This window comes from Chlorocebus sabaeus, chromosome 11 (genome assembly GCF_047675955.1).
Source record: "Chlorocebus sabaeus isolate Y175 chromosome 11, mChlSab1.0.hap1, whole genome shotgun sequence".
In the NCBI taxonomy this organism is placed as follows: Eukaryota; Metazoa; Chordata; class Mammalia; order Primates; family Cercopithecidae; genus Chlorocebus; species Chlorocebus sabaeus.
Window position 1 is genome coordinate 47,457,474 of NC_132914.1, and position 25,869 is coordinate 47,483,342.

Consider the following 25,869-nt stretch of genomic DNA (forward strand, 5'->3'; position numbering starts at 1 on the left):
AATCATACCCTGGATATTTGTATTCCTTACTGAAAAGAACTGTTCTATCTTTCCAGAAAGTGGTTTCCTAAATTCTGGCTTTCCTCCTGTTCTCCTGGAATCTTGCTATTTCCTTCTCGCATACTCTAGAGAAGTGCTTTCAAAGGTGCTCTGAAGCTTACGCTTCACTGGTTTCACAGTAAATCGCCCCCTGTGAGGGCGCTTTTTCTTAATGTGTTCTCTGAATCGCCTTCCCAGTTTAACACTGCATGACAAGACTATAAAGCCAGAATCCCGAAACTGCGGCGCTACCCCTTCACAAGTCGTGGGGCTGTCCGGGGGGTAGCCTGCCCATTTTCACTTTCTCCACTAGAGGAAGCAGCGCACCGTGACCCTGGCTTACTACGGTAAGAAGGCGGAGACTTCTTGCTTCGACGGCGGTTGGTGGCCAGAGTCTTGATCGACAAGCTCAGGCCTCTGAACTAAGCAGCCGTTGTTTTTGCAAGTACAGCCAATGGAAAGGCAGAAGTGCGGTCAACGGCCAATGAGGACTGGTTTTAAGCGGACCACAGGGCGGGGCTTCCCTCGAGAGGCGGACGCCGGATAAAGGATCAGGAGCGGACGTGGGTGAGTCAGAGCACATCCGGTGTTAGAAACGCCTGTAGGCCTTGGAGAGGCTGGTTAGGAAGGTACGTCTGGAGTTAGTACTGGGCGAACTGGGAGTAAGAAATGGAAAGGGAGTTAGCAGTTACTGTCTGAGCAAGAGTGGGAGTAGCTTCCGTCTGCGGACAGGTGGCACCTGAAGGAACGAGGCCCTGCTCGGAGACCAGACTCGGGAAAACTGGGCGGAGAGGGAAGCTAGGGAACTAGTGCTGCGCATGCGCAACAGTGCTGAAGCGGGGGGTGGGGCGGAGGCGAGTCTGCGGGGTTTTGGGGGGGCGTCGAGAGCCCTATTCTGCCCCAGAGCGCTGGCGAAGGACCATTCTCAGCCCGCCTTTTCCTTTCTCCCGCTCCTCCTCCTCCACTAAGTGTAGACGCAGGGCCCCTTGGCCCAGCTTCGATCGCTCGAATTCAGAGCACGTCCTTCCGAGGTGAAGGAACGCGAAACCCCACCCAACCGATTGCTGTTTGGCTGCTGGCGGGTCCTCAGGTCGGGCTGACGCTGGGTGAGCAGCCCGGAGCCGAGTCTCGAGGTGGGGCCTGGCGGGTGGGTGATGTCACACTCTCTGTGACACGCGAGGCTCCTTAGTTACTTCTTAGCCAACGACAGAGGCGGGAGGCGAGAGGAGGCTGGGGCTGGGGCTGGGGCTGGGGCTGGGGCTGGGGCTGCGGCTGCCGCTGCCTTCCCAGGCCCACGAAGAGGCCCCGGTCTGTTCGGATTGGTTATCTTTGGGCAGGTGAGGTGGCTTTGGTTTGTTTGGTCTTGAGCTTTTGTGGGCGTCTAAGTCTGCTCAGGAAGGGCGTCGTTGGACAGTTTTTATCTTGGGCCTATTTGCTGGATCTGTGGTAACAGATAGGCTTTGGTATCTTTGTATATTTACTAAGTGTAGAATTACTATCCCGTGCCAGCCTGGGCTGCTTGGGGTCATCAGCCTTTCGTTGACCACCCCCACAACAAAAATCACTATGAACTTGAGACTGTGTTCCAGCAATTTGTGAATGTGTAACCCAGTAGAAGGGCTGACTGTGCTTGAAACAGACAAGGATTTTAAGGTCAAAGGTAAATAAATGGTAAATGGACTTTTCTAGTTACTTACTGATATTTACAGTTTTTCTTTTGTATGTGTGGTTTAAGAATTTAATTCTGAAACGATATCGGAATTGCACAAACACATTTCTTATGGCCTGTGTATACACTTTTTTTTCCTGTAATTATTGTATTTACACTCTTTGGTGTTTTCTTATTCCTTTTTGTTGTCTAATATTTTTTGTTCTGGCCTAAATATGTTGACGTTTAGATTGTCTGCCACTTTCCTCCAGTAGGGACAGAATAGTTGAACCCTTGAGAAATACAATCTGTACTGTGGATCCGGAGTTTCCTTCTTCCGTTATTCATCTGGTTGTGGAAACATGGCATAGTACCTTCCTTCTTTTTTTTTTTTTTTTGAGGCAGAGCCTCACTGTTGCCCAGGCTAGAGAGCAGTGGTACAATCATGGCTCACTTGAACCTTGACCTCCCCTGCCTTAGGTGATCCTCCCACCCCAGCCTCCTGAGTAGCTAGAACCACAGGTGGACGTCACCAACTCCAGCTAATTTTTGTGTTTTTTGTGGAGTTGGGGTTGCACCATGTTGCCCAGGATGACCAACTCCTGTACTCAAGCGATTTATTTATTATTATTACTATTATTATGGTTTTTTGAGACATCTCACTTCCTTACCCAAGCTGGAGTGCAGTGGTGCAATCTCAGATCACTGCAGCCTCCGCCTCCCGGGTTTTTGCAGTTCTCATGCCTCAGCCTCCTAAGCAGCTGAGATTACAGGCTCACCACCACGCCCAGCTAATTTTTGTATTTTTAGTAGAGACGGGCTTTTGCCATGTTGTCCAGCCTGGTCTCGAACTCCTGACCTCAAGTGATTCGCCCGCCTCGACCTCCCAAAATGCTAGGATTACAAGTGTAATCCTTTCCTAAAGAATAAGAGTCATCTCTCCTAAAGAATAAGAAAAGGTAAAATTAATCCAGATACTTAGCATTTTCAAGTTATTTCCCTGATTAAAGATATACTTCATGCTCTTTATGCAAACACTTAATATACAGAAAAAATGTCATAGGAATCAATGTATGTTTTGGGAGTTTTTTGTTTTAAAGATTTGTCTTCACCTATGGCTGAAACTTACTTTTGAAAGCTTATATAAATGAAAACTTATTTTTCTACTGTAGGATGGAATAGTAAAAAGAGCACTAGACTATAGTGGTCAGAAGACCCCAAATCTGGTTCTGACTCTGCTATTTAACTTTCTAATGTTGGTCAAATCAATACTAATGTTTGTTTTAGTAGTTTACGTTGATTTCACATAGATTTTCTTACTGGCATTCAGTAGAGCAGGTACTAATCATCATTATCTTACAGATGAGGAAGCTGAGATAACATTAAGTAAAATGATTTTTCCTAGGTTATGTGGTAGAAAGTGGCAGCACTTGTGACACCAAATCCTGTGCTCTTGCCACTATTGCATTGCCTTTTTGAACTTAAAAAAGATGTATATTTAAAGTGGGCCTAATCTTGCCCTTTCTTCGTGTGTTGATGCGTGAGGATTAAAAGGCATATGTATATAAGAGCACCTTAAAAGTTCTAAATTTTATATAAATGTAGTCAGGAGTATTAGTATAGAAGGTACTACTGCTGGCCTGACGAGTTTCATTTTATTTCGTAAACTACCCAAGGGTATTACTTTCCTTTCGGGAAACCATTGAATATTCTGATGCTCTAACTTCTAATGTTTTTTCCTTTACTACTTTGACCTGGTTGTAGAATCTGGTAGAAGTGTCTTCTGCCACTCTGTTTTGTGCCCCCAGAGTTTCTAACCAAACTGCATGCAGCCCTTCGTAGTTTTTATACACATTTTGTTTTCCAAAGATGGTGTTCGAGACCAAGGAGAAGCCTGTCTCCTTGACTTTAAGGTTACTTGAGTGACCCCTTGAGGTAGGTTCCACTCTGAGCCAGCTGGGGAATGTTGACTTAAGGTTACAGCACTCTTGATCTGATAATAGGTTCTAAATTTGCTCTAGAGACTCTGTAGTGCTTATATCTTGGGGATAGCTGAGCTGAACCAGATGCAGACTCTGCCCTCAGGGTGAGAAGTTTCTGCACAATTAACTGGAATCCAAAACACTTGAAAAATGAGCTTCAAGAGTGAGGGTGAAGTGGGTGTGCTGTTTGTCCTAATCTGTGTGTGCTCCCATTTGGGCTAAATATGGTGTTATTGGGGAGGGATTACTGGTTTATACTGGAAGAAGATTATTTAGGATTTTGGGGCCTTCTTAGGATTCAGTATCTGTCAAACAGTTGTTAATAGAGAAGGAGATGCAGTAGTGTCAAAGTTTGGTACAAAAAATAATTTATTGAAGGCAGTAGACATTTCATCTCCAGTTACCGGTTTGGTTTTGAGGAAGCGCCCTAGAGAGATGGATTCAGTATTAGCTAATCCAGGGATTTGGGTCCAAGTTAAGGGAGAGGCTGGGACATCTAGGGTGTCCACCTGGGAAGATCAAAGCTCAGCCCTAGTTTTTTTTTTGTTTTTTTTTTTTTTGAGACGGAGTCTCGCTCAGTCGCCCGGGCTGGAGTGCAGTGGCCGGATCACTGCAAGCTCCGCCTCCCGGGTTTACGCCATTCTCCTGCCTCAGCCTCTGGAGTAGCTGGGACTACAGGCGCCCACCACCTCGCCCGGCTATTTTTTTGTATTTTTTAGTAGAGACGGGGTTTCACCGTGTTAGACAGGATGGACTCGATCTCCTGACCTCGTGATCCGCCCATCTCGGCCTCCCAAAGTGCTGGGATTACAGGCTTGAGCCACCGCGCCCGGCCCAGCTCAGCCCTAGTTGAATGAAACACAATTCCTTGGATTGTTCCAAAACTGAACTGACCTATTTCCTGGGAGTGACAGGGAAAGCATCAAGCTATTAAGCATTTACTTCATCAAATCCTTTACCATATCAGATTATCACTTAGTGGCTATTAGGCTGTCTCAAAATGCCCATGGCCCTGTGGGAGAAGAGCGATAGTATAAATGTGCTAGAGGAAAGGTATGCCATTTAAACAAAAGTACAGACAGACCCCAATTATGATGATTTGACTTAAGGATTTTTTACTTTATAATGATGCAAAAGTTCTACTTGTTTGTTAGAAACTGTACTTCAGGCCAGGCACGGTGGCTCATGCCTGTAATCTCAGTACTTTGGGAGGCTGAGGTGGGCAGATCAGTTGAGGTCAGGAGTTCAAGACCAGCCTGGCCAACATGGCAAAACCCTGTCTCTACTTAAAATACAAAAATTAGCTGGGCGTGGTGGCACACACCTGTAATACCAGCTACTTGGGAGGCTAAGGCATGATAATCGCTTGAATCCGGGAGGCGGAGGTTACAGTGAGCTGAGACCATACCACTGCACTCCAGCCTGGGCGACTGAGCGAGACTGTCTCAAAAAAATTAAAAAAAAAAAAAAAAAAAGAAACTGTCCTTCAAATTTTGAATTTCCTTCTTTTCCCAGACTAGGGATATCTGGTATGATGCTTTTACATGAGATATTCAACACTTTATTATAAAGTAGGCTTTGTGTTAGATAGTTTTGCCCAACTTCAGACTAATGTAAGCGTTCTGGGCACATTTAAGGTAAGGTAGGCTAGGCTTAAGCTATAATGTTTGGTAGATTATGTGTAGTAAATGCATAAATTACGATATTTTTATTTTACAATGGGATTTTTGGGATGTAACTTCATTGTAAATCGAGCATCTGTACTTTTAACTAGTAATGAGATTTTTCAAGTGCCTTTACATTTCAGTTTATAATTTTCTTTTCTTTTTTCTTTTTTTTTTTTTTGAGATGGAGTCTCACTCTGTCACCCAGGCTGGAGTGCAATAGTGCCATCTTGGTTCACTGCAACCTCCGCCTTCCAGGTTCAAGCCATTCTCCTGCCTCAGCCTCCCAAGTAGCTGGGATTACAGGAGCCCCCACCACGCCCGGCTTATTTTTGTATTTTTAGTAGAGATGGGGTTTCACTATGTTGGCTAGGCTGGCCTCGAACTCCTGACCTTGTGATCCTCCCACCTTGGCCTCCCAAAGTGCTGGGATTACAGGTGTGAGGCACCGTGCCCAGCCTATAATTTTCTTACCACCATCCGCCTCCGAAGTTATTACTATTATTATTATTATTTTTTTTTTTTTGAGACAGGGTCTCACTCCCTCACCCAGGCTGGAGTGCAGTGGCACAGTCTTGGCTCACTGCAACCTCCACCTCCTGAGTTCACGCAATTCTCTGGTCTCAGCCTCCTGAGTAGCTGGAATTATACAGGCATGTGCCACCACACCCAACTAATTTTTATATTTTTAGTAGAGATGGGCTTTCGCTGTGTTGGCTAGGCTGGTCTTGAACTCCTGACCTCATGCAATTTGCCTGCCTCCACCTCCCAAAGTGCTGGAATTATAGGTGTGAACTACCACACCTGGCCCCTCCAAATTAATTTTACTTAATATTGGGGTAAATATTAAGCCTTCAGGATACAGCTACCTGTGAGTTAATGGTTGAGTAATTTTTTAAAAAGTTAATTTACATGATATGTAAATTAGCCTGGGATAAATGTATTCTAAAACTAGACTTTTTTTTTCTTTCCTTTTTTTTTTTTTTTTTTTAGACAGAGTCTTAATCTGTCACCCAGGCTGGAGTATAGTGGCGCGATCCCGGCTCACTGCAACCACAGCCTCCTGGGTTCAAGCGATTCTCCTGCTCCAGCCTCCCGAGTAGCTGGGACTACAGGCATGCATCACTACATCTGGCTGTTTATTGTGTTTTTAGTAGAGACAGGGTTTCACCATGTTGGCCAGGCTGCTCTTGAACTCCTAACCTCAAGTGATTCGCCTGCCTCAGTCTCCCAAAATGCTGGGATTACAGGCTAAAACTAGACTTTTAAAGGAGAGAATAATCTACTGAAGACATTGTAGTAATGAGTACACCAGTAATAACGTTAGTACACCAGTAATAACAATGGCTACCATGTATTGAACTCATCCTGTGTACAAAGAGCTATTTTAAGAACTTTATTTGTATTATCTCACCTAATCTTCAACCTTATGAAGTAAGGAATGTTATGTATTAGTGTTTTACAAATGGTAGGCGAAACTGAAGTACAGTGAGGTCATGTGCCAGAAGCTTGCTGCATGTCCCACTGCTAAGGAAATAACTAGGATTCATAAGTAGCAGGCACTCTAAACCACTATGCAGGGGACATGGTTATACAGTGTATGAACATTACTCAGTAGTAAAAACTAATGAATGGAAAGCTTTCTTGGCCAAAAACACAGAAGAAGAAAAGGAAGAGGAGGAAGAACTACTGAAAAATTACTAACAGTTCTTTCCCCTCCTTTTGTTTTTTTGAGACTGAGGCTGGCTGTCTGCCAAACTCTGCCTCCTGGGTTGAAACGATTTTCCTTTCCTAGCCTCCTGAGTAGCTGGGATTACAGGTGTCCACCACCATGCCAGGCTAATTTTTGTATTTTCTTAGTAGAGACTGGGTTTTATTTGGCCAGGCTGGTCTCGAACTCCTGACCTCAGGTGATCCACCCACTTAGACGTCCCAAAGTGCTGGGATTACAGGCACGAGCTGCCATGCCCAGCCCTTTCCCCTCTTTTAAACCATGTGAGATTTTTCTTCTAAGTATCAGTTTGGTCCTTTCTAGATATGTGAGAACAAGGTTCAAGATGGTTGAATTAATACAACAGGAAACAAGAACCATGTAATTGACAAACTTTTTTTTTTTTTTAATTTTATAAAATAGTTTTGCTGTGTTTCCCAGGCTGGGGTGCAATGACATTTTTGCTCTGTTACCAGGCTGGAGTGAAGCGACGTGATGATGGCTCGCTGCAGCCTAAAATTCCTGGGCTCAAGTAATTCTCCTTCCTCAGTCTCCCAAGTAGTTGGGACAATAGGCGCACACCACCACACCAAGCTAATTTTTTAATTTTTTGCAGAGATGAGGTCTTGCTGTGTTGTCCAGGCTGGTCTGGAACTCCTGGGCTCAAGCGACCCTCCCACCTTGGCTTCCCAAAGTGCTGGGCTCACAGGTGGGAGACACTGCCTGGCCTAATTTTTTTTTTTGGAAGTGAACATAACCTTGAGATTTTATTGCCTTCATAATAAAACATAAACATATTTAATTAAATGTATGAACAGTGTTTCTTTGACTTGCTGTTTTAATGTTGCTGTACACACTGAGGCTATGTCTGTCCTGCCTCCAGCATGCGTAGAATGCGTACTAAACTGAATCCATGATAGTTTTGTTTTGCATAGCTTTTGGCTACTTCAGCATGTTTCATATTGACTGTAGTTCCTAGGTGTGTGGGAATAGGATTGAAGAGAATGGGGGTGTGTGTGTGTGTTTTCTTTTAGAGACGTAGTCTCGCACTGTCTCCTGTGCTGGAGTGCAATGGCGTGATCTCAGTCCTGCCTCAGCCTCCCGAGTAACTGGGACTACAGGTGCCCACCACCACACCCAGCTAATTTTTGTGTGTGTGTGTTTTTTTTTTTTTAGAGAAGGAGTCTCACTCTGTCGCCCAGGCTGGAGTGCAGTGACTTGATCTCAGCTCACTGCAAGCTCCGCCTCCTAGGTTCATGCCATTCTCCTGGGAGGCTGGCTCAGCCTCCCGAGTAGCTGGGACTACAGGCGCCTGCCACCCCACTACGCCTGGCTAATTTTTTGGGTTTTTTTTTGTTTGTTTGTTTGTTTTTTTTAGTAGAGATGGGGTTTCACCGTGTTAGCCAGGATGATCTCGATCTCCTGACCTTGTGATCTGCCCGTCTCGGCCTCCCAAAGTGCTGGGATTACAGGCTCGAGCCACCGCGCCTCTCCTAATTTTTGTATTTTTAATAGAGACGGGGTTTCACCATGTTGGCCAGGCTGATCTCGAACTCCTGACCTCGTGATCTGCTCACCTTGGCCTCCCATAGTGCTGGGATTACAGGCCTGGTTTTTTGTTTGTTTGTTTGTTTTTTAAATTTAAGGCTGGACCCTTGATAATAGTCTTTCATTTTAGCACAAGGGTAAGGGAGATACCTAGAACAAAACAACAAGGCATTTAACATGACCTAGGTGTCCACTGCTAAGAATACCTGTCTCCTACCAGCCCCTGCTGTCCCTCACTTCCCAAGGAGAAGCAGACCACAGGAATATCTAACTCAAAATAATTATGTTTACTTGAGTTTTTTCTTGGGAGAGCTGTGTATTAAACTCTTAGCTTTTTGTTTTTGCATGGCTCTGGCAGAGGAGGCTGGTCATGGATACCACAGAATGACGACACTTCAGCAAAACTTTAGCAGTATGTACATGACATGTTGACAGCTTCAGGTTTTCCTCTCCTGGGATGAAGGCATAACAGGAGGCTCTGAATACAATGAGAGGAATTTGGTTATGATTAACACCTGAACATTTACTTCTCATTACAAATGCAGTATAGGCAAAATTTCCACAACTCCGAGAGGCACTACCCACACCGTATTCTATGTAAATAACCCCTCTTTATTTTAGGGTTGAATTAGTAAGTAATAGGCTTAGAGGTGTGAAAGGACTGCTGTATTGAATTTTTTAGCAGCTTGTAATTTACTTTTTTTCTTTATTGTGGTAAAATATACATGACATTTTAGTGTGTTTTTTTAAAAACAAAGATTTTCATTTATCTGTGGGTTCATCTGGGAAGTTAGTGAGTTACTTGGTTAATGGTGTTGAATATAGTACTTCAAACCCTGTTAAGAGATGATTGCTCCTAGGATGGAAAATACTTGATATGAGAGCTGCTATTTTTGAGTTAAGTGCAACTTAATCTCCTTTGGCTGAGTTTGCGTATCGGCCATTAAAATGTAGGTATCTTTTCTGAGCTTCACTAGTTGAAGCTAAGATTGAAACTTGGTAAGTTTATTTTATCTGGCAAAACTTGTCAGAACAGTTTGATCTCATTACTTACTTGTATATTGTTGTCTGTTTGGAACAGATCTGGAGCAAACTATCACATTTCTTTGATTCTAAGACCTATGTATTCCCTCTCATGTTTTAACGTTTTTGAAATTGTCATCAGTACATTGTATCATAAACGTTAAATGTATACAGATGCTCCTCAAGACAGGGCTGCATCTGGAAAATCCCCATTGTAATTTGAAAATACCCTAAGTTGAAAATGTTGAAAATACTGTAAGTCGAAAATGTAAGTCCTTTTCTTTTTGTAAGTCATTTTTGTTTGTTTTTTGAAATGGAGTCTCGCTTTGTTGCCCAGGCTGGAGTACAGTAGTGTGATCTCGGCTTACTACAACCTCCACCTCTCGGATTCAAGCGATTTTCCTGCCTCAGCCTCCCAAGTAGCTGGGACTACAGGGGCATGCCACCATGCCAAGCTAATTTTTTTATTTTTAATAGAGATAGGCTTTTGCTGTGTTGGCCAGACTGGTCTCAAACTCCTGACGTCAAAGTGATCTACCTGTCTCAGCCTCCCAAAGTACTGGAATTACAGGTGTGAGCCACCGTGCCCAACCTGTAAGTCATTTTAGAGTTAATGAACTTTTAATTTACAATGGGTGTATCCAGATGTAACCCATCGCAAATCAAGGAGTGTACTGAATGAGTATCAGTTTCTCCCAGTGATAGGTCAACCCTGGTAAGTCAGGGACCATCTCTGCTTTACCAGGTTTCTTTTTTTCTCCATAAAGCTATTAAAATTGCTGTGCACTTTTGCATCTACAATATTTTGTAGTTACATATTTTGCTTAAATTTTGAAATAGTGATATTGAAAAACAGACGCTTTGGTTATTTTTTAATGATTTCAAACCACAAGCTTCTATTAAAGTGAAATTGCTATTTCACATCCACGCTCCCGCCCCAACCAACACAGCCTTTGATAGTTTTGGATTTTCCATCAACAGTTGTTAAGAGAGAACCAGAAGGAGGCAGTCAGTACCCCCTGGGAAATGTCAGAGAGGTATCTGAGAAAGGGAAGTTTCTGCCATTCTCCCCTCAAACAGATTCCACTGAGCAGAGTCTGGTTACCTGAGTGTTGCCGCTTTCTTAGAATCCCCTGGGTGTTTGAGGATCCACCCCCTCCACCCCCCACCCTTCTTTAATTCTTGTAATTTGGAAGCAAGAGGTTCTTTAGCGTTGCTGTTGTAAATACTGAGAAACTTGGCTCTGAAGGTTGCTTCAGTATTGTTGTAAGTGCCGTCTAGGGATGTCATTAGGGATATTAATGGGAAACCTTAAACAAAGACACTTTCCAGGTGATGAATTCTGCCATGCTGTAAGTGTGCTCTCTAGAGGACATACTCATTCATCTTGGTTTTGGAAGGCTGTGGGTGGCCTTGTAACTACCTGCAATAATTGCACCATCTAGATCAAGAGGGCCCAGATCCCTGTAACTCAGAGGAGAGAGCAACAACCTTAGTAGGTTCTGCAGCTTCTCACTGTTATCTGTCCTGAAGAACTGAACTAACAAAAGTTCTGAGGTGAGTAGTGATGTTGATGAGAGAAGGAAAGGAGAAATCAGAGAAGGCAAGCCAGCCATTGTGAATATTTCATTTGTGGGAGAGAGCCTTAGGAAGCAAATGATGTTTCTATCTTTCCACTGGCCCAGGATTCCTTAGGAAATTTGTTTGGGGACTGTAACTTTTATTACCTGGATGAATTGTTCTGAGTGTTGCTCTAGGTGCTCATTAGAGTGCTTCATTCAGTAGGTGGCCTTTCACACAACTTGTCTTTTGTGTTTGAATCCCTTTCTCCCTGCCCCTCCTTTTCTGGTAGATTTAAAGTGGATGGGCATTAAGGCCCTGATAAGACTTTGGAGGATTTAGATTTAGAAAAGATGAAAGATCTTGACTCAATCTTTAGCACTGTAGATTGAACATGTTTACTTAGGATTGCATGTGAAATGGGGGAGGGAGCAAAACTTAAGAACTTGACTTTATGGTATTGATATGATCTAACCTGGATATAATTCAGTTTAAAAATGCTGTTTTTGACATTGAGACACTTGGCAAAAATCTGAATAAGGTCTGTAGATTAGAAATAGTATTGCATCGGTATTAATATCCTGATTTTGATCATTGCTTTCAGGATATACACACTGAAGTATTTAGGAGCACTGTGTCTGTGCGGTTAGGGAAAAATATTTTTACATCTCTCTATATATTGCTATATAGAGGGGGATGAAGCAAATATGGTGAAATATTAGCATTTAGGAAATCTGGGTGAAGGTTGTACAGGAATTCTTGGTACTGTTGCAGCCTTTCTGTAGGAAAGGTTCTGAAACTGTCAAAAAATACCCCCCAAAAATTCTCCTTTCTGCATAAATTCCTTTTTTATGGAGGTAGAAACCTTTCTTTTTATTAAAATTGTGAATCCTTTTCAGTTCAGTTCTTTTTTTTTTTTTTTTTTTTTTTTTTTTTGAGACGGAGTCTCGCTCTGTCGCCCAGGCTGGAGTGCAGCCCAGGCTGGAGTGCAGCGGCGGGATCTCAGCTCACTGCAAGCTCCGCCTCCCGGGTTCACACCTTTCTCCTGCCTCAGTCTCCCGAGTAGCTGGGACTACAGGCGCCCGCCACCTCGCCCGGCTAGTTTTTTTGTATTTTTTTAGTAGAGACGGGGTTTCACCGTGTTCGCCAGGATGGTCTCGATCTCCTGACCTCGTGATCCGCCCGTCTCGGCCTCCCAAAGTGCTGGGATTACAGGCTTGAGCCACCGCGCCCGGCCTCAGTTCAGTTCTTAAATGTATTAGGTGAGAAATTTTGATATGCATATATTTAAAATGGAAGTCTTAGTGCCAGACCCAGCTTTATATAGTCTTGTTTTGTTTTGTTTTGTTTTTGAGGCGGAGTCTTGCCCTGTTACCCAGGCTGGCGTGCAGTGGCGCATCTTGGCTCACTGCAATCTCTACCTCCCGGGTTCAAGCAATTCTTCTGTCTTAGCCTCCTGAGTAGCTGGGATTGCAGGTGTGCACCAACATACCCGGCTAATTTTTTGTATTTTCAGTAGAGACAGGGTTTCATCATGTTGGTCAGGCAAGTCTCGAACTCCTGACCTCAGGTGATCCGCCCACCTCAGCCTCTCAGAAGTGCTGGGATTACAGGCGTGAGCCACCATGCCCGACCGAGGGAATTCTTTAGCATCTTGAAACAATGACAAAATTGCTTTATGTACCAATGTCTAGGTGCTTTTAACTAGATTGTCAATTGAGAATCTCTCTTACAAACTTTCTGCCTTTTAAAGGGGCAAATTGCCTTCTGAAAGAATAGAAATCAAATGGTAGTAACAAAATAGTTTGGGGGAGAAGAGGATGCATTCAATTCCTCTGTCCTCTTTAAAATGGTTGGCTATGATTGCAAATAACATTGTAGGACACATAAAAATAAAAATGGTTGTGTTAGGGCTGTAGAATTTTAGGCAAGTTTTCATCTTTCTGAACTTATATGTTGCTTTTTTTTTTTTTAAATAAGCTGTTCGTGTGACTCCATGTGACTTAATAACTCTAACCTTTATTCTACAGAGTGGAGACTGTTGCACAGACTCTGGAAACATGAACATATTTGATCGAAAGATCAACTTTGATGCGCTTTTTAAATTTTCTCATATGTAAGTGTTTTGACGTTGACTGGTTTTGTACAGCATTTCTTGTCATATCTCTTTTTCCCTTTTCCGAATTTATAACTTTTGTGTGTATAAGCTAATAAATTGGCCAGAATCCAGAGGACCTGATGAAAATGTCCAGATTCTACAGGTTGCTGTGTGGTTATTGGAAAGGCATTTTTTCTAGTTTGGGTACTGATTATTCATAATCTTGGGCATTTGGTCTTCCTCAGCATTTAAGATTCTGTTAACCTATTTTCAAAATATTATTTTTTATTATAATATGCTTTCCTAAAAGTATTTCAGACTATTTATAACAGAACTTTTACATATTCCCAGAAAGGCAAAGAGATAAGTGATTCTTCTTAGCTTAAATATGAGATTGGTCTGGGAGTGATTGCTCTTACTCACATTCTTTTCTTAGAACCCCCTCAACGCAGCAGCACCTTAAGAAGGTCTATGCAAGTTTTGCCCTTTGTATGTTTGTGGCGGCTGCAGGGTCCTATGTCCATGTGGTCACTCATTTCATTCAGGTAAGAACGATTTTCTCTCCTGGTTGCTGTGGTACAAATTACATTAGGAAGAAACCAGCTCAGCAAGGTGGTCCAGGGGCCCTGTTCCTCTCTTTCATCTTTATCAGTAGTTTAGGATTTAAACTCAGCCATTAAATCAGGACATGTAAAGCCATTTTAATTTTCTGGCAACCGTGCCCCCTCTAGATACTGAAAACAGAATGCCTTAACCTTGGCACTGAATGGTGTGCTGCTGACGTACAAGACCCCCACCCACTGAGTAGACGCATGACGTGCATGCTGGGATTCTTTTGCGCAGAAACCTTTTTTATCTTTTCCACCATTCTTCCTTTGCAAAACTCTGATTGTGTGATTAACTGTCAGGAGAGGCAGGATTGAGATCTTTTTAAGGAATCAACCCCTTTTATTTTCTGATAACTGTTGCCTGCATGGTTGGGTAAAAACCTTCAACAATTTGTTTTCCTGTATTGAGAGAGAATTTGGGTTTGGTCAACAGGAGTAGAAGGTACAGTTTGAGGAATAACCAGAAAGTTTGAAGACTCCTAACATAGTCTTGTCCCTTTGTAGAATATTCCTTTTAGCATAAATGTAGAGGTGGGCCTCTGTTGGCATTTGCCACTGCTGAGAACTATCCTTATGTTCAGGCATCTCCTGGCAGGGATTGTGTGAAAAATTACTGTAGACACTCAAAAGATAGGGCTTTGATCGCTTGAGTTTTAGGCAAGGTTAGCCCTTAAATAAAGTAGTAAAATACAATCAATTCTTGTTATTCACAGATTCTATATTTGTGAATTCACCTACTTATTAAAATTTGTAACCCCAAAATCAATACTCATGGCACTTTTTGCAGACAGGCACAGAGTGGTGGAAAAGTTGAGTCACCCTGCTGTGCAGTGTTTTCAGCTGAGGTTGAACAAGACAGTGTTCTGCCTCCTTGTTTCAATTCTCATATTGTAAACAAATGTTCTTTTCATGATCATTTAGTGCCACTTTCTTTGTATTTTTGTGCTTTTAATTGGTGATTTTGCTGGGTTTCTTTGAGTGGAGGTCTTGGTGTGTTGTCCTGACTGGTCTCAAACTACTGGGCTCAAGTGATCCTCGCACCTTAGCCTCCCAAGTAGCTGGGATTACAAGCACATGCCACCATGCTTGGCTTAATTTTGCTGTTCAGAATGCAAATAGCATAGTGCTGAAGTGCTGTCTAGTATCCCTGAGTGCAGAAAGACCGTAATGTGCCTTATGAAGAAAATGTGTATATTAGATAAGCTTCATTCCGCCATGAGTTGTACTGCTGTTGTGACTGTGAGTTCAATGTTAAGGGATAAAAAATAATGTCAAATGAGGTGTCCTTAAACAGAAACACACATAAAACAAGGTATCTATTGATCATTTGATGAAAATGTTTTGACCTTAGGCTTGCAGGAACCTACCTACCTTTTATTTCCCTCAGGAACAAGGGCTTACTAATTCATTGTCCACTGTGACTTTATAACATAAACACTGTGAATAATGAGAATAAACTTCTTCCTTTAAAGGAAGGAAGGAACTTCAGTGTCTACATCCATCCTTAATGATTTCTCTTTTTTCTAATGCCTGTAGCTTGTCCCACTTGCGTTTTTAAAAAAAGAAACACTTTTTTCTTACTACAAAGCTAATATGCGTTCATTTTAGAAAATTCAGAAAACAGACTAGCAATGAGAAGGAAGTATTTTAAAAACTTCCATAATCCCATCATCCAGAAATAACTACGGTTAACATTTTAGTACTTTACAGTCTTCTGTATATGTATGTGTCTTGGTGTTTTGGTTTTGGGGGGTTTGTTTGTTTTTGTTTTTTTGAGACGGAGTTTCACTCTTGTTGCTCAGGCTGGAGTGCAGTGGCACGATCTTGGCTCACTGCAACCTCCACCTCCGCGGGTTCAAGCAATTCTGCTTCAACCTCCCGAGTAGCTGGGATTACAGGCATGCGCCACCACGCCCGGCTGATTTTGTATTTTTAGTAGAGACCAGATTTCTCCATGTTGGTCAGGCTGGTCTTGAACTCCAGACCTCAGGTGATTCGCCCACATTGGCCTCCTAAAGTGCTGGGATTACAGGCGTGAGCCACAATGTTTTTTTTAAGTGATCAAAAAGGGATCGTTTCTATTTATTCTACAGATGGAATCTACTTTAAGCACTTGTCACGTTGATTCATCCTTTCTGTTTTTTGGGCAGGACTCACTCATAGTTTGACTTGGGTAGTTGTACTGTAGTTGAAGCCAGAAGAGCCTCCAGTATCCACCATGGTCCTGACTCTGTGCTTCAGGGCTTCTGGGTTCTCTCTTTAGCCTCATCCCTGAGAAAATACTACTTTTTCTCCTGCCTCCAGGTTATAAGCAATTGTTAGGAAGTTCAGATGAGTATTTGAACCCAATAAAGATGTCTTGCAAAATAAATTTGAAACTTTCAAGTGTTTAATGACTGATTCTGACTCTGACAGGCTGGCCTACTGTCTGCCTTGGGCTCCCTGATATTGATGATTTGGCTGATGGCAACACCTCATAGCCATGAAACTGAGCAGAAAAGACTGGGACTTCTTGCTGGATTTGCTTTCCTTACAGGTACATTAAGGGATTTGTCTAATTTTGAGGGGTGAACTATATTTTCAGTATCTCTAAGCTCTGCACTCCTTTTTTTTTTTTTGAGACAGTCTCCCTCTGTCACCCAGGCTAGAGAGTGCAGTGGTGCGATCTCGCCTCACTGCAACCTCCGCCTCCCGGGTTCAAGTGATTCTCCTGCCTCAGCCTCCCAAGTAACTGGGATTACAGGCATGTGCCACCACACCCGGCTAATTTTTGTGTTTTTAGTAGAGACAGGGTTTCACCGTGTTGGCCAGGATGGTCTTGATCTCCTGACCTCATGATCTGCTTGCCTCGGCCTCCCAAAGTGCTGGGATTACAGACGTGAGCCACCACACCCAGCCTTTATTTATTTATTTTGAGACTGAGTTTCACTCTTGTTGCCCAGACTGGAGTGCGGTGGCACGATCTTGGCTCACTGCAACCTCCACCTCTGGGATTCAAGCGATTCTCTTGCCTCAGCCTCCTGAGTAGCTGGGATTACAGGCACCCACCACCACACTCGGCTAATTTTTTGTATTTTTAGTAGAGATGGGGTTTCACTATGTTGGCCAGGCTGATCTCGAACCTCTGACCTCACGATCCGCCCACCTCAGCCTCCCAAAGTGCTGGGATTACAGGCATGAGCCACTGCCCCGGCCCTAATTCTGTATTTTAGTAGAGACGGGGTTTCACTATGTTAGTCAGACTGGTCTCAAACTCCTGACCTCAGTAATCCACCTGCCTCAGCCTCCCAAAGTGCTGGGATTACAGACGTGAGCCACTGTGCCTGGCCTTCCTGGCCTGCTTTCTAATTTCACATAGGTTCATTTTGTTTCCCCATCTATTAGGGGAAACTCTTTGTGAGTAACCACTGTGACTCTACTTTTGTGTCCAAAAATAGCCATTGTGTACCTGAATGAATGAGGTTCAAGAGCTTAGGTGGCATAACCTGTTAATAGTAGACATAGAACTTTTAATAAACTAGACCTGAGAATCTGACTTAGTTGCACCCACACTGGCAATTATCTTCTGTTCTGAGTCTTACAGACAGTGCATTAAAGCTATACATTGAGATCCATTGTGCAGGACACTTTGCTGATTCTCAAAAAAAAAAAAAAAAGACACGGCTCTTGTAGAATTGTCATAAAGGAAGCAAGACTCAAGCTATGTAATAAAAATACTTGCAAAACATTTGAATTAGAACAGCTTGTTCTGAGTGATAGTCTAATATATGTAGTGTTGGAGAAATTTTAGAAAGGAAGAGATTTAGGGATTAAGATTTTTGCATCAGGGCAAGCTAATTTTTGAAGGCATTAAGGGGTGGAATTATCAGAAGGGAAGAGGAAAGTAATTAGAATGAAAGAAATGTTGAAGCTGGAACAGGTTGCCCTCCCGTTGGCAGGTGTCCACCTACAGAACCAGTCTGGCCTTTCTTTGCTACAAAGGGGAGTCGGTCCTCCATGACAATAAGGTTGCTGGCCACAAGGCACTGTTTTGCTCTTTATCTTTTTTTTCTAATTCCTGATCTGGCCTATATTACCATCTCACATCACTCTGACTCTGAAATGTTTGACATGCCTGCTTTATTTTCTTCTAATTTCTGTTCCCTCCCTGAGGTCATTCATGATTTTCAGCTAAGAGCACAATTTTGCAGCTATTTCTATTAAAAAAAAATAAAAAACAAAAACAAAAAAACACAGTCAAGTATACGTTTATTTATTTTTTTATTTTTGTTTTTTTTTTTTTTGAGACAGAGTCTCGCTCTGTCGCCCAGGCTGGAGTGCAGTGTCTGGATCTCAGCTCACTGCAAGCTCTGCCTCCCGGGTTTACACCATTCTCCTGCCTCAGCCTCCCGAGTAGCTGGTACTACAGGCGCCCGCCACCTCGCCCGGCTAGTTTTTTTGTATTTTTTTGTAGAAACAGGGTTTCACTCTGTTAGCTAGGATGGTCTCGAACTCCTGACCTCGTGATCCACCCGTCTCGGCCTCCCAAAGTGCTGGGATTACAGGCTTGAGCCACGGCGCCCAGCCAAGTATATATTTTATTGAAAACAATTACAGAGGGGAGACAGATTTAACTCTTAAGTCCACGTTTTTTAAGAGCATAAGTATGCCTATACTTTGGGATCAGCTTTTGGATGAGGATCCTATTCAAGAATTGATGGTAATACTGTTTTCTGGGTTTTTTGTTTTCTAGGAGTTGGCCTGGGCCCTGCCCTGGAATTTTGTATTGCTGTCAACCCCAGGTAACTCTTTTGGTCATGTCTAACGTGCTTTTATCTTTATGAATATACCTTCATATATATATACCTTCATAATATGTATACCCTTAATCTAATGGTCTTTTTCTCTAACAGCATCCTTCCCACCGCTTTCATGGGCACAGCAATGATCTTCACCTGCTTCACCCTCAGTGCACTCTATGCCAGGCGCCGTAGCTACCTCTTTCTGGGAGGTAAGAGTGAACTGGCAAACAGGGAATGGGGGCTCCTCTTTAGCCAGAATTCTCACTAGTACTCCTTCCTTACCCCTAACTCCTTTGCGACTATTGAATTGGGATTAAAAACCTTCATTCTGGGGAAAGTTAAGGAATGGCTTTAATGGGATTGCTTTACTTTGCTTTGGCTTTTCTCAAGACAGCTTTTTGCTGTGTCTTATAGGTATCTTGATGTCCGCCCTGAGCCTGTTGCTTTTGTCTTCCGTGGGGAATGTTTTCTTTGGATCCATTTGGCTTTTCCAGGTAAGACTTTGCCTAGAACTTGCTAGCAGCCGTTTGCCTCACACTTCTTTTCTTTTCTCTTTCTTTCTTTCTTTCCTTTTCTTTCCACTTCTTTCTGCACTACCTTGGGCAGTGCTCTCTAAGCCTTCCCATTCATTATCCTTCATAGGATGGAGCCTTCTGCCACAAGTGAAAACAGGCTGCACAAGGTTAGGCATTGCTCAGAGAGAGTGGTTTGCTCAAACACCATTTTTGTAAGGCCAGTCTGGCAGTGGCTGCTTGTTAAAATGATTGAAACTCTTCCAGTGACCAGTGCAGTGTTGTGCCTAGGGAAGTAATGTGGTCTTCCCTAGGCTGCAGTTCTCATGAATGGTAATGTTCTTAGGGTTCACATTTGATGTACGTTCAAGTGGCCATGAGCCAGAAAGTATGACTGTTTTTTTTTTTTTTTTCACTGCAACTTCTGCTGTATAGTAACTTCATCTCGTACATTTGTTAGGCAAACCTATATGTGGGACTGGTGGTCATGTGTGGCTTTGTCCTTTTTGATACTCAACTCATTATTGAAAAGGCCGAAAATGGAGATCAAGATTATATCTGGTGAGTGTGGGAACTAGTCTTTAACAAGCATGAAGGTTGAGGCATACCGTTCCACAGCTGAACTTAGGTTGGCGTTGGCTGAACATAGGTGGCCAAGCTTTGGGAGTGTATGTGGTAGGAAACCCACAGTTTTGGAACTATGTACCGTAATCTTCCTCAATTCCTGAAAGACTTCACATTTTTTAAAAATCTGGGCAAATAGGCCCGGTGTGGTGGCTCACACCTATAATCCCAGCACTTTGGGAGGCTGAGGCAGCTGGATCGCTTGAGCTCAGAAGTTTGAGACCAGCCTGGGCAACATGGCGAAATCCCATCTCTACTAAAAATATTAAACAATTAACTGGGCGTAGTGGCACATGTATATAATCCCAGCTACTCAGGATGCTGAGGCACAAGAATCATTTGAACCTAGGAGGTGGAGGTTGAAGTGAGCCAAGATTGCGCCACTGCACTCCAGCCTGGCAACAGAGCAAGACTCTGTCTCAAAAAAAAAAAAAAAAGGGTGGGGGGGACCAGGCGCAGTGGCTCACGCCTGTAATCCCAGCACTTTGGGAGACTGAGGTGGGCAGATCACAAGATCAGGAGATCAAGACCACCCTGGCTAACACAGTGAAACCCCGTCTCTACTGAAAATACAAAAAATTAGCCAGGTGTGGTGGCGGGCGCCTGTAGTCCCAGCTACTCAGGAGGCTGAGGCAGGAGAATGGTGTGAACCTGGGAGGCCAAGGTTGCAGTGAGTGGAGATCGCGCCACTGCTGTCCAGCCTGGACGACAGAGCGAGACTCTGTCTCAAAAAAAAAAAAAGTGTTGGCCGGGCGCGGTGGCTCACGCCTGTAATTCCAGCACTTTGGGAGGCCGAGGCGGGCGGATCACAAGGTCAGGAGATCGAGACCATGGTGAAACCCCGTCTCTACTAAAAAATAGAAAAAAATTAGCCGGGCGCAGTGGCGGGCGCCTGTAGTCCCAGCTACTTGGAAGGCTGAGGCAGGAGAATGGCGTGAACCCGGAAGGCGGAGCTTGCAGTGAGCCGAGATTGCGCCACTGCACTCCAGCCTGGGGGACAGAGCGAGACTCCGTCTCAAAAAAAAAAAAAAAAAAAAGTGTTGGAGGGTGGCTGATATATTTATATATCCATAGTGGCTGCCTCCAGACAGAAGCGAGGGAGATCTTTATCCTTTTCCTTTCTATACTTCTGTATTCTTTAAACAATGAGCAGAAGATACACTCTGTTTTTAGAGGCAGGGTCTCGCTCTGTTGCCTAGGCAGTAAGTAGTGTGGTGCTGTGAACACAGCTCGCTGCAGCCTGAATTTCCTGTGCTCAAGCAGTCCTTCTGCCTCAGCCTCTTGAGTATCTGGGACAACAGGCACATGTGACTATGCCAGGGTAATTTATTTTTTGTAGAGATGGGGTCTTACCATATTGCCCAGATTGGTCTCAAGCATTCCTCCTGCCTTGGTCTCCCAAGGTGTTGGGATTACAGGCTTGAGCCACCATACCCAGCCTCTTTTTTTTTTTTTTTTTTTAAGACAGAGTCTTGCTCTGTCACCCAGGGTGGAGTGCAGTGGCACAATCTCAGCTCACTGCAACCTCTGCCTCCTGGGTTCAAGCGATTCTCATGCCTCAGCCTCACTAGTAGCTGGGATTACAAGTGCTCTCCACCACGTCCAGCTAATTTTTGTAATTTTAGTAGAGATGAGGTTTTGCCATGTTGTCCCTTGAGGACATGGTCTCAAACTCTTGGCCTCAAGCAATCTGCCTTCCTCAGCCTCCCACAGTGGTGGGATTACAGGCATGGGCCACCATGCCCAGCTCACTTTTTTTTTTTTGAAACAGTTTCGCTCTTGTTGCCTAGGCTGGAGTGCGGTGTGCGATCTTGGCTCCCTGCAACCTTTGCCTCCTGGGTTCAGGTGATTCTCCTGCCTCAGCCTCCTGAGTAGCTGGGATTACAGGCATGTGCCACCATGCCTGGCTAATTTTGTGTTTTTGGTAGAGATGGAGTTTCTCCATGTTGGTCAGGCTGGTCTCGAACTCCGTACTCTGGTGATCCACCCACCTCAGCCTCCCAAAGTGCTGGGATTACAGGTGTGAGCCACTGCACCTGGCACTTTTTTCTTTTTTAATGTAGTGATTCTCTCAAAGTCTCATGACTAATTAGTGGTAGTTAAACGTTCAGACTTGGACCTCTGCAGAGTCCAAAGCTCTTGAGACAAGGCTTGCTCTGTCACCCAGGCTACAGTAGGAGAGGCACTGTCATGGCTGACTGCAGACTCAGTCTCCCTCGGTTCAGGTGTTCCTCCCACCTCACTCAGCCTCCTCAGTAGCTGGGATTGCAGGCGCGTGCCAGCATGCCCTGCTAATTTTTGTAGAGACGGGATTTTGCTGTGTTACCCAGGTTGGTGTCGAACTCCTGGGCTCAAGCAATCCACCTCCCTCAGCCTCCCAAGATGTTGGGATTACAGGCATGAGCCACTGTGCCCGGCCCAGTCTCTTTTCTGTATGCTGCATGACTTCGATGAGTCTGAAAGGATCTCAGACACCCAAGTTTTACTTCCTTAGTTGGGGGTAAAGTGTGGGAGATGCTGGCTCGTGGGGGTGGGAGTGGGGTTTATATTCTGCATCTTTGTGAGCTTGTGGATAAAAGAAAGTCTGAAGTACAGATCCTAATCTGGTTCTTGCCTTTCAGGCACTGCATTGATCTCTTCTTAGATTTTGTTACTCTCTTCAGAAAACTCATGATGATCCTGGCCATGAATGAAAAGGTTTGTTAGCCCTGTCACCCAAAGATGAGAGAATAATGGCTTCTGAGCTTAGCATGTGTGTATACTTCAGATTTGAAAACTTGCTCACACACTGTGTTAGGTCCAGGGTAACTGTAAGCAGGCCACTGAGTAAGAGGTAAACTATAAGTCTTCAGTTGTTAGAGAAAAAGCAACAAGTGAAAAAAAATTTTTTTTAACTAATTCCTGAGCTTAGCATAAAAGGGAAAAAAGCTTCAGTGGGCAGTAAACACAACCTACTATATGAGTAATTTAAAAGCTATATAGTTGTGACTCAGAAAGGTATTGTGGAGGACACTGTAAATTTCAGAAGTAGACTAATATTATCCATTTGTTAGTCTTTGTTTTTTTTCCAAGGAAGCATTCTATATGGGGCTAATGAGTATCCAACATAGTCTAGTTCAGCAGTGGGGGAAACAACTGAAATGAGCTTTTCTTTACAGACCTTATGGAGCTTAGAGATAGCACAGTGGTAGTGGGAGCAGCTGACCAGATAGGGTTGCTGGCTCTGTCTGGGCTGTGCGATGGTTGGACTGAGCACTAGGCAGATGTGCTAGTTTCAGAACAAGCAACCCAATTTTTATTCCTTTATACATTGGGCTTCCACCCAAGATTGAATGAAGAATTCTGCTGGACCAAATTATTTCTGAATGTCAGTTTATGCCAAAGAGTCATGCTCACTTTGCAGAGGGGAGCACTTCTCAGGCCTAATGGATGGTTGGTGGTCTTGGCCTCCAGTTTCACTCTTTTAGGATAGAGCGCCATCTGCAGTCTTCACTGTTGGGATCTGAGCTGTGGTGGCTGTGAATAGCCTAGAACGGTCAGGCAGCCCACCTAGGCACTCCTGGGGTTGGGGTGGGGACATCTGCTTAACCTTTATTTTCAGTTGGTCTGTTGGCAACTTTGGGAACCACCAGTAAGACGTGGTTAAGATTCAGTTTTTGCTGTGCTAAGGAAGCATTTCTCATTTCTTTTTAATTGTCTGGCTCACTTCTAGTCCCTAAGTACATGCTCACTCAAGAGTTTCAGCTTGAATGTCAAATGTCAAAAATTAATTGGGTGATTTTTCTCTATTTCTAGGATAAGAAGAAAGAGAAGAAATGAAGTGACCATCCAGCCTTTCCCAATTTGACTTCCTCTCCTTCCACCCCTCATTTCCTTTTTGCACACGTTACAGGTGGTGTGTTCTGTGATAATGAAAAGCATCCGAAAAGCTTTTGTACTTTGTGGTTTCCTCTATTTTGAATTTTTTGATCAAAAAACTGATTAGCAGAATATAGTTTGGAGTTTGGCTTCATCTTCCTAGGGTTCTCCTCACTCCCTTTTTTGTCAACCCCACCTGTAGCCTCTTCCTCTACTTAGGCAGTCGACACGCTGTGATGAGGAGTGGGACCAGCAGAGGGCGCTAATTTCAGAAGTCGCTTTCCCACCAGTGGACCTGAACTGTTCGGTAGGGCCACCCGGCCCTTCCTTCCTCATCGCTGTTTCGTATGCGCACAGTTCCTGTGGGACTGGGCCATGAGTTTTCCATTGGAAAGAAATTCAGTGGTCCCATTGTTAACTTAGCCTCATATCTGAACTGTCAGGCCCTACAAAGAAAATGGAGAGCCTCTTCTGGTGGATGCTTTGCTTCCTCTGAGCTGCCCATGCTGGTCTGGCAAACACACCTTTCTGCTTTGCCTTCACAAAAGTAATGTGTTCCCTTTCCCATCCCTTGCCTGATCCTCAGGGAGTCAGCCTGCTTCCATCCATGGGTGGGAAGACTTCAGCACAAAGGGAAGACTAATTGTTGTCAGGCATTTTTGAAAAGGCTGATTATGTGTATTAAGGTACAGCATCGTAGGGTTCCCCTAAACTTGCCCTGTTTTTGTTTTTTTAGTTGGTTATCCCCTTACTGAGTGGCCCCTACTAAGTGGCTGTGATTAAATGTCTGAGCAAGGATAGGGAAAGGGAATGGTTGAGCCTCTGGAGCTCATTGTAACCAATCCTGCCAGACCTGGTTTGGGGCAGCAGGGAACAGACCTAGATAAGGACCTGTTTGGGGCGGTGGGGAGCAAAATCTCATTTACCAACCAAGCAGTTCCTCGTTCACATCAACAGAATGGGGCTGTGATAACTTAGGAGGCAGCAATCCAATAGTCCTTCAGTGCATTTTAGTCTGTCCCCAACTGACCACCATAGGTAGTGTCAAGCCAGAGACTCAGGGCAGTAGATAAATGTTCATTTTACTGATACACTTTAGTTTTTGGTCTGTTACCTGTTTTCCAGAAATTTGCGGCCTTTTAGGCGGGAGTTAGGTGACCAAACCAGTGACAGCCCCAATCCCTCCAGTTTTGTGGCTTCCAGTGTGGGTGGACAGTCCTGATGGGGATCTCCAGCTCCTTCACTGTGGGCTGCCACAGACAGCTGCCCACAGAAGGGCCAGTGTTGGGAGTGGTTGTGGCTCTGAGCTGCTCTACAGAGCCTCAGTGTGAGGGGATTGAGTCATTGAAAGCTCATTACCAATAGGACATAATTTTTGGCTCTCTATTCACAACCAGTGCACAGATTGACACGGTGGCCTCTGGTTCACAGTGCACCGTGTTACTGTGCTATCCCATGAAACCATTTGTTCCCAAGTTGTGTTTATTCCTGAAGTGATACGCCACCCGGAAAGGCTCACTTTGACTGAGGATGCTGTCCTCTGATGTAGCTGCTGCCTCCAGCCTCTGGCTAGAGAACTTACTAAAGGGACTTCCTTCCTGTTAAACCCCTGTTAACAACTCTCCATAAATTTGGTGATTCTCTGCCAGGTCTAAAAATTTGAGTTACATCTCCTGAAGCCAAACTCCACCTTCTGTGCTTTTTTGCTTGGGATAATGGAGTTTTTCTTTTAGAAACAGTGCCAAGAATGACAAGATATTAAAAAACAAAAAAAACTACTTTTAAAGAAAATGCCTAACAGATTTTTAATACAGTTATCTCTAATTACCACTTTATTTTCTAGTTCCTTGATTTTCAGCTCAGGCTGCATTCTAACTCATACTGTGAAGACAAAGGTGTTTTTGATTCAGAAATATATGAAATCTACGTAGTCTTAATTTGTAAAAAATAAAGAAAATTCCTTAACCTTTCCTGGTGTTTGTGTTAAATTCAAGGGTACAGCTGGTCATGGAACTTGTGATACTGCCAGGTTTGCTAGTGGGGGCTGGGAGTGGGACACAATTGAGTTTGTGTCGTAAGTATGAATAGTGACAAAGACCACCACTTAGACCTGCCACTCTGTAGCCCCAACATGCCACAGATGTTGAGAATTTTCTCTGTCAAATACGTAGGCCAGTTTTGTTTCCAGTCCCCTCCACCCGCTGCCGCCTTTG

The 25,869-nt window shown here is 43.8% G+C and overlaps 1 protein-coding gene across 3 annotated transcripts; it reads left to right on the forward strand.

The window, feature by feature from the left end:
• Positions 1-548: 548 nt before the first annotated feature.
• On the forward strand, positions 549-25,626 carry TMBIM6 (transmembrane BAX inhibitor motif containing 6). 3 transcript variants are annotated; one of them, XM_008003175.3, is made up of 10 exons: positions 549-668; positions 13,206-13,291; positions 13,710-13,818; positions 16,297-16,417; positions 18,614-18,662; positions 18,774-18,871; positions 19,077-19,156; positions 19,635-19,735; positions 22,420-22,495; positions 23,594-25,626. In XM_008003175.3, exons 2-10 carry the CDS (start codon positions 13,236-13,238, stop codon positions 23,615-23,617), a joined length of 714 nt encoding a protein of 237 aa, XP_008001366.1. In that variant the 5' UTR covers positions 549-668; positions 13,206-13,235; the 3' UTR covers positions 23,618-25,626. The 3 variants fall into 3 exon arrangements, with proteins under 3 accessions (XP_008001366.1, XP_072876819.1, XP_072876818.1); XM_073020718.1 differs by lacking the exon at positions 549-668 and adding an exon at positions 1,125-1,145; XM_073020717.1 differs by lacking the exon at positions 549-668 and adding an exon at positions 6,428-6,448.
• Positions 25,627-25,869: the final 243 nt, after the last annotated feature.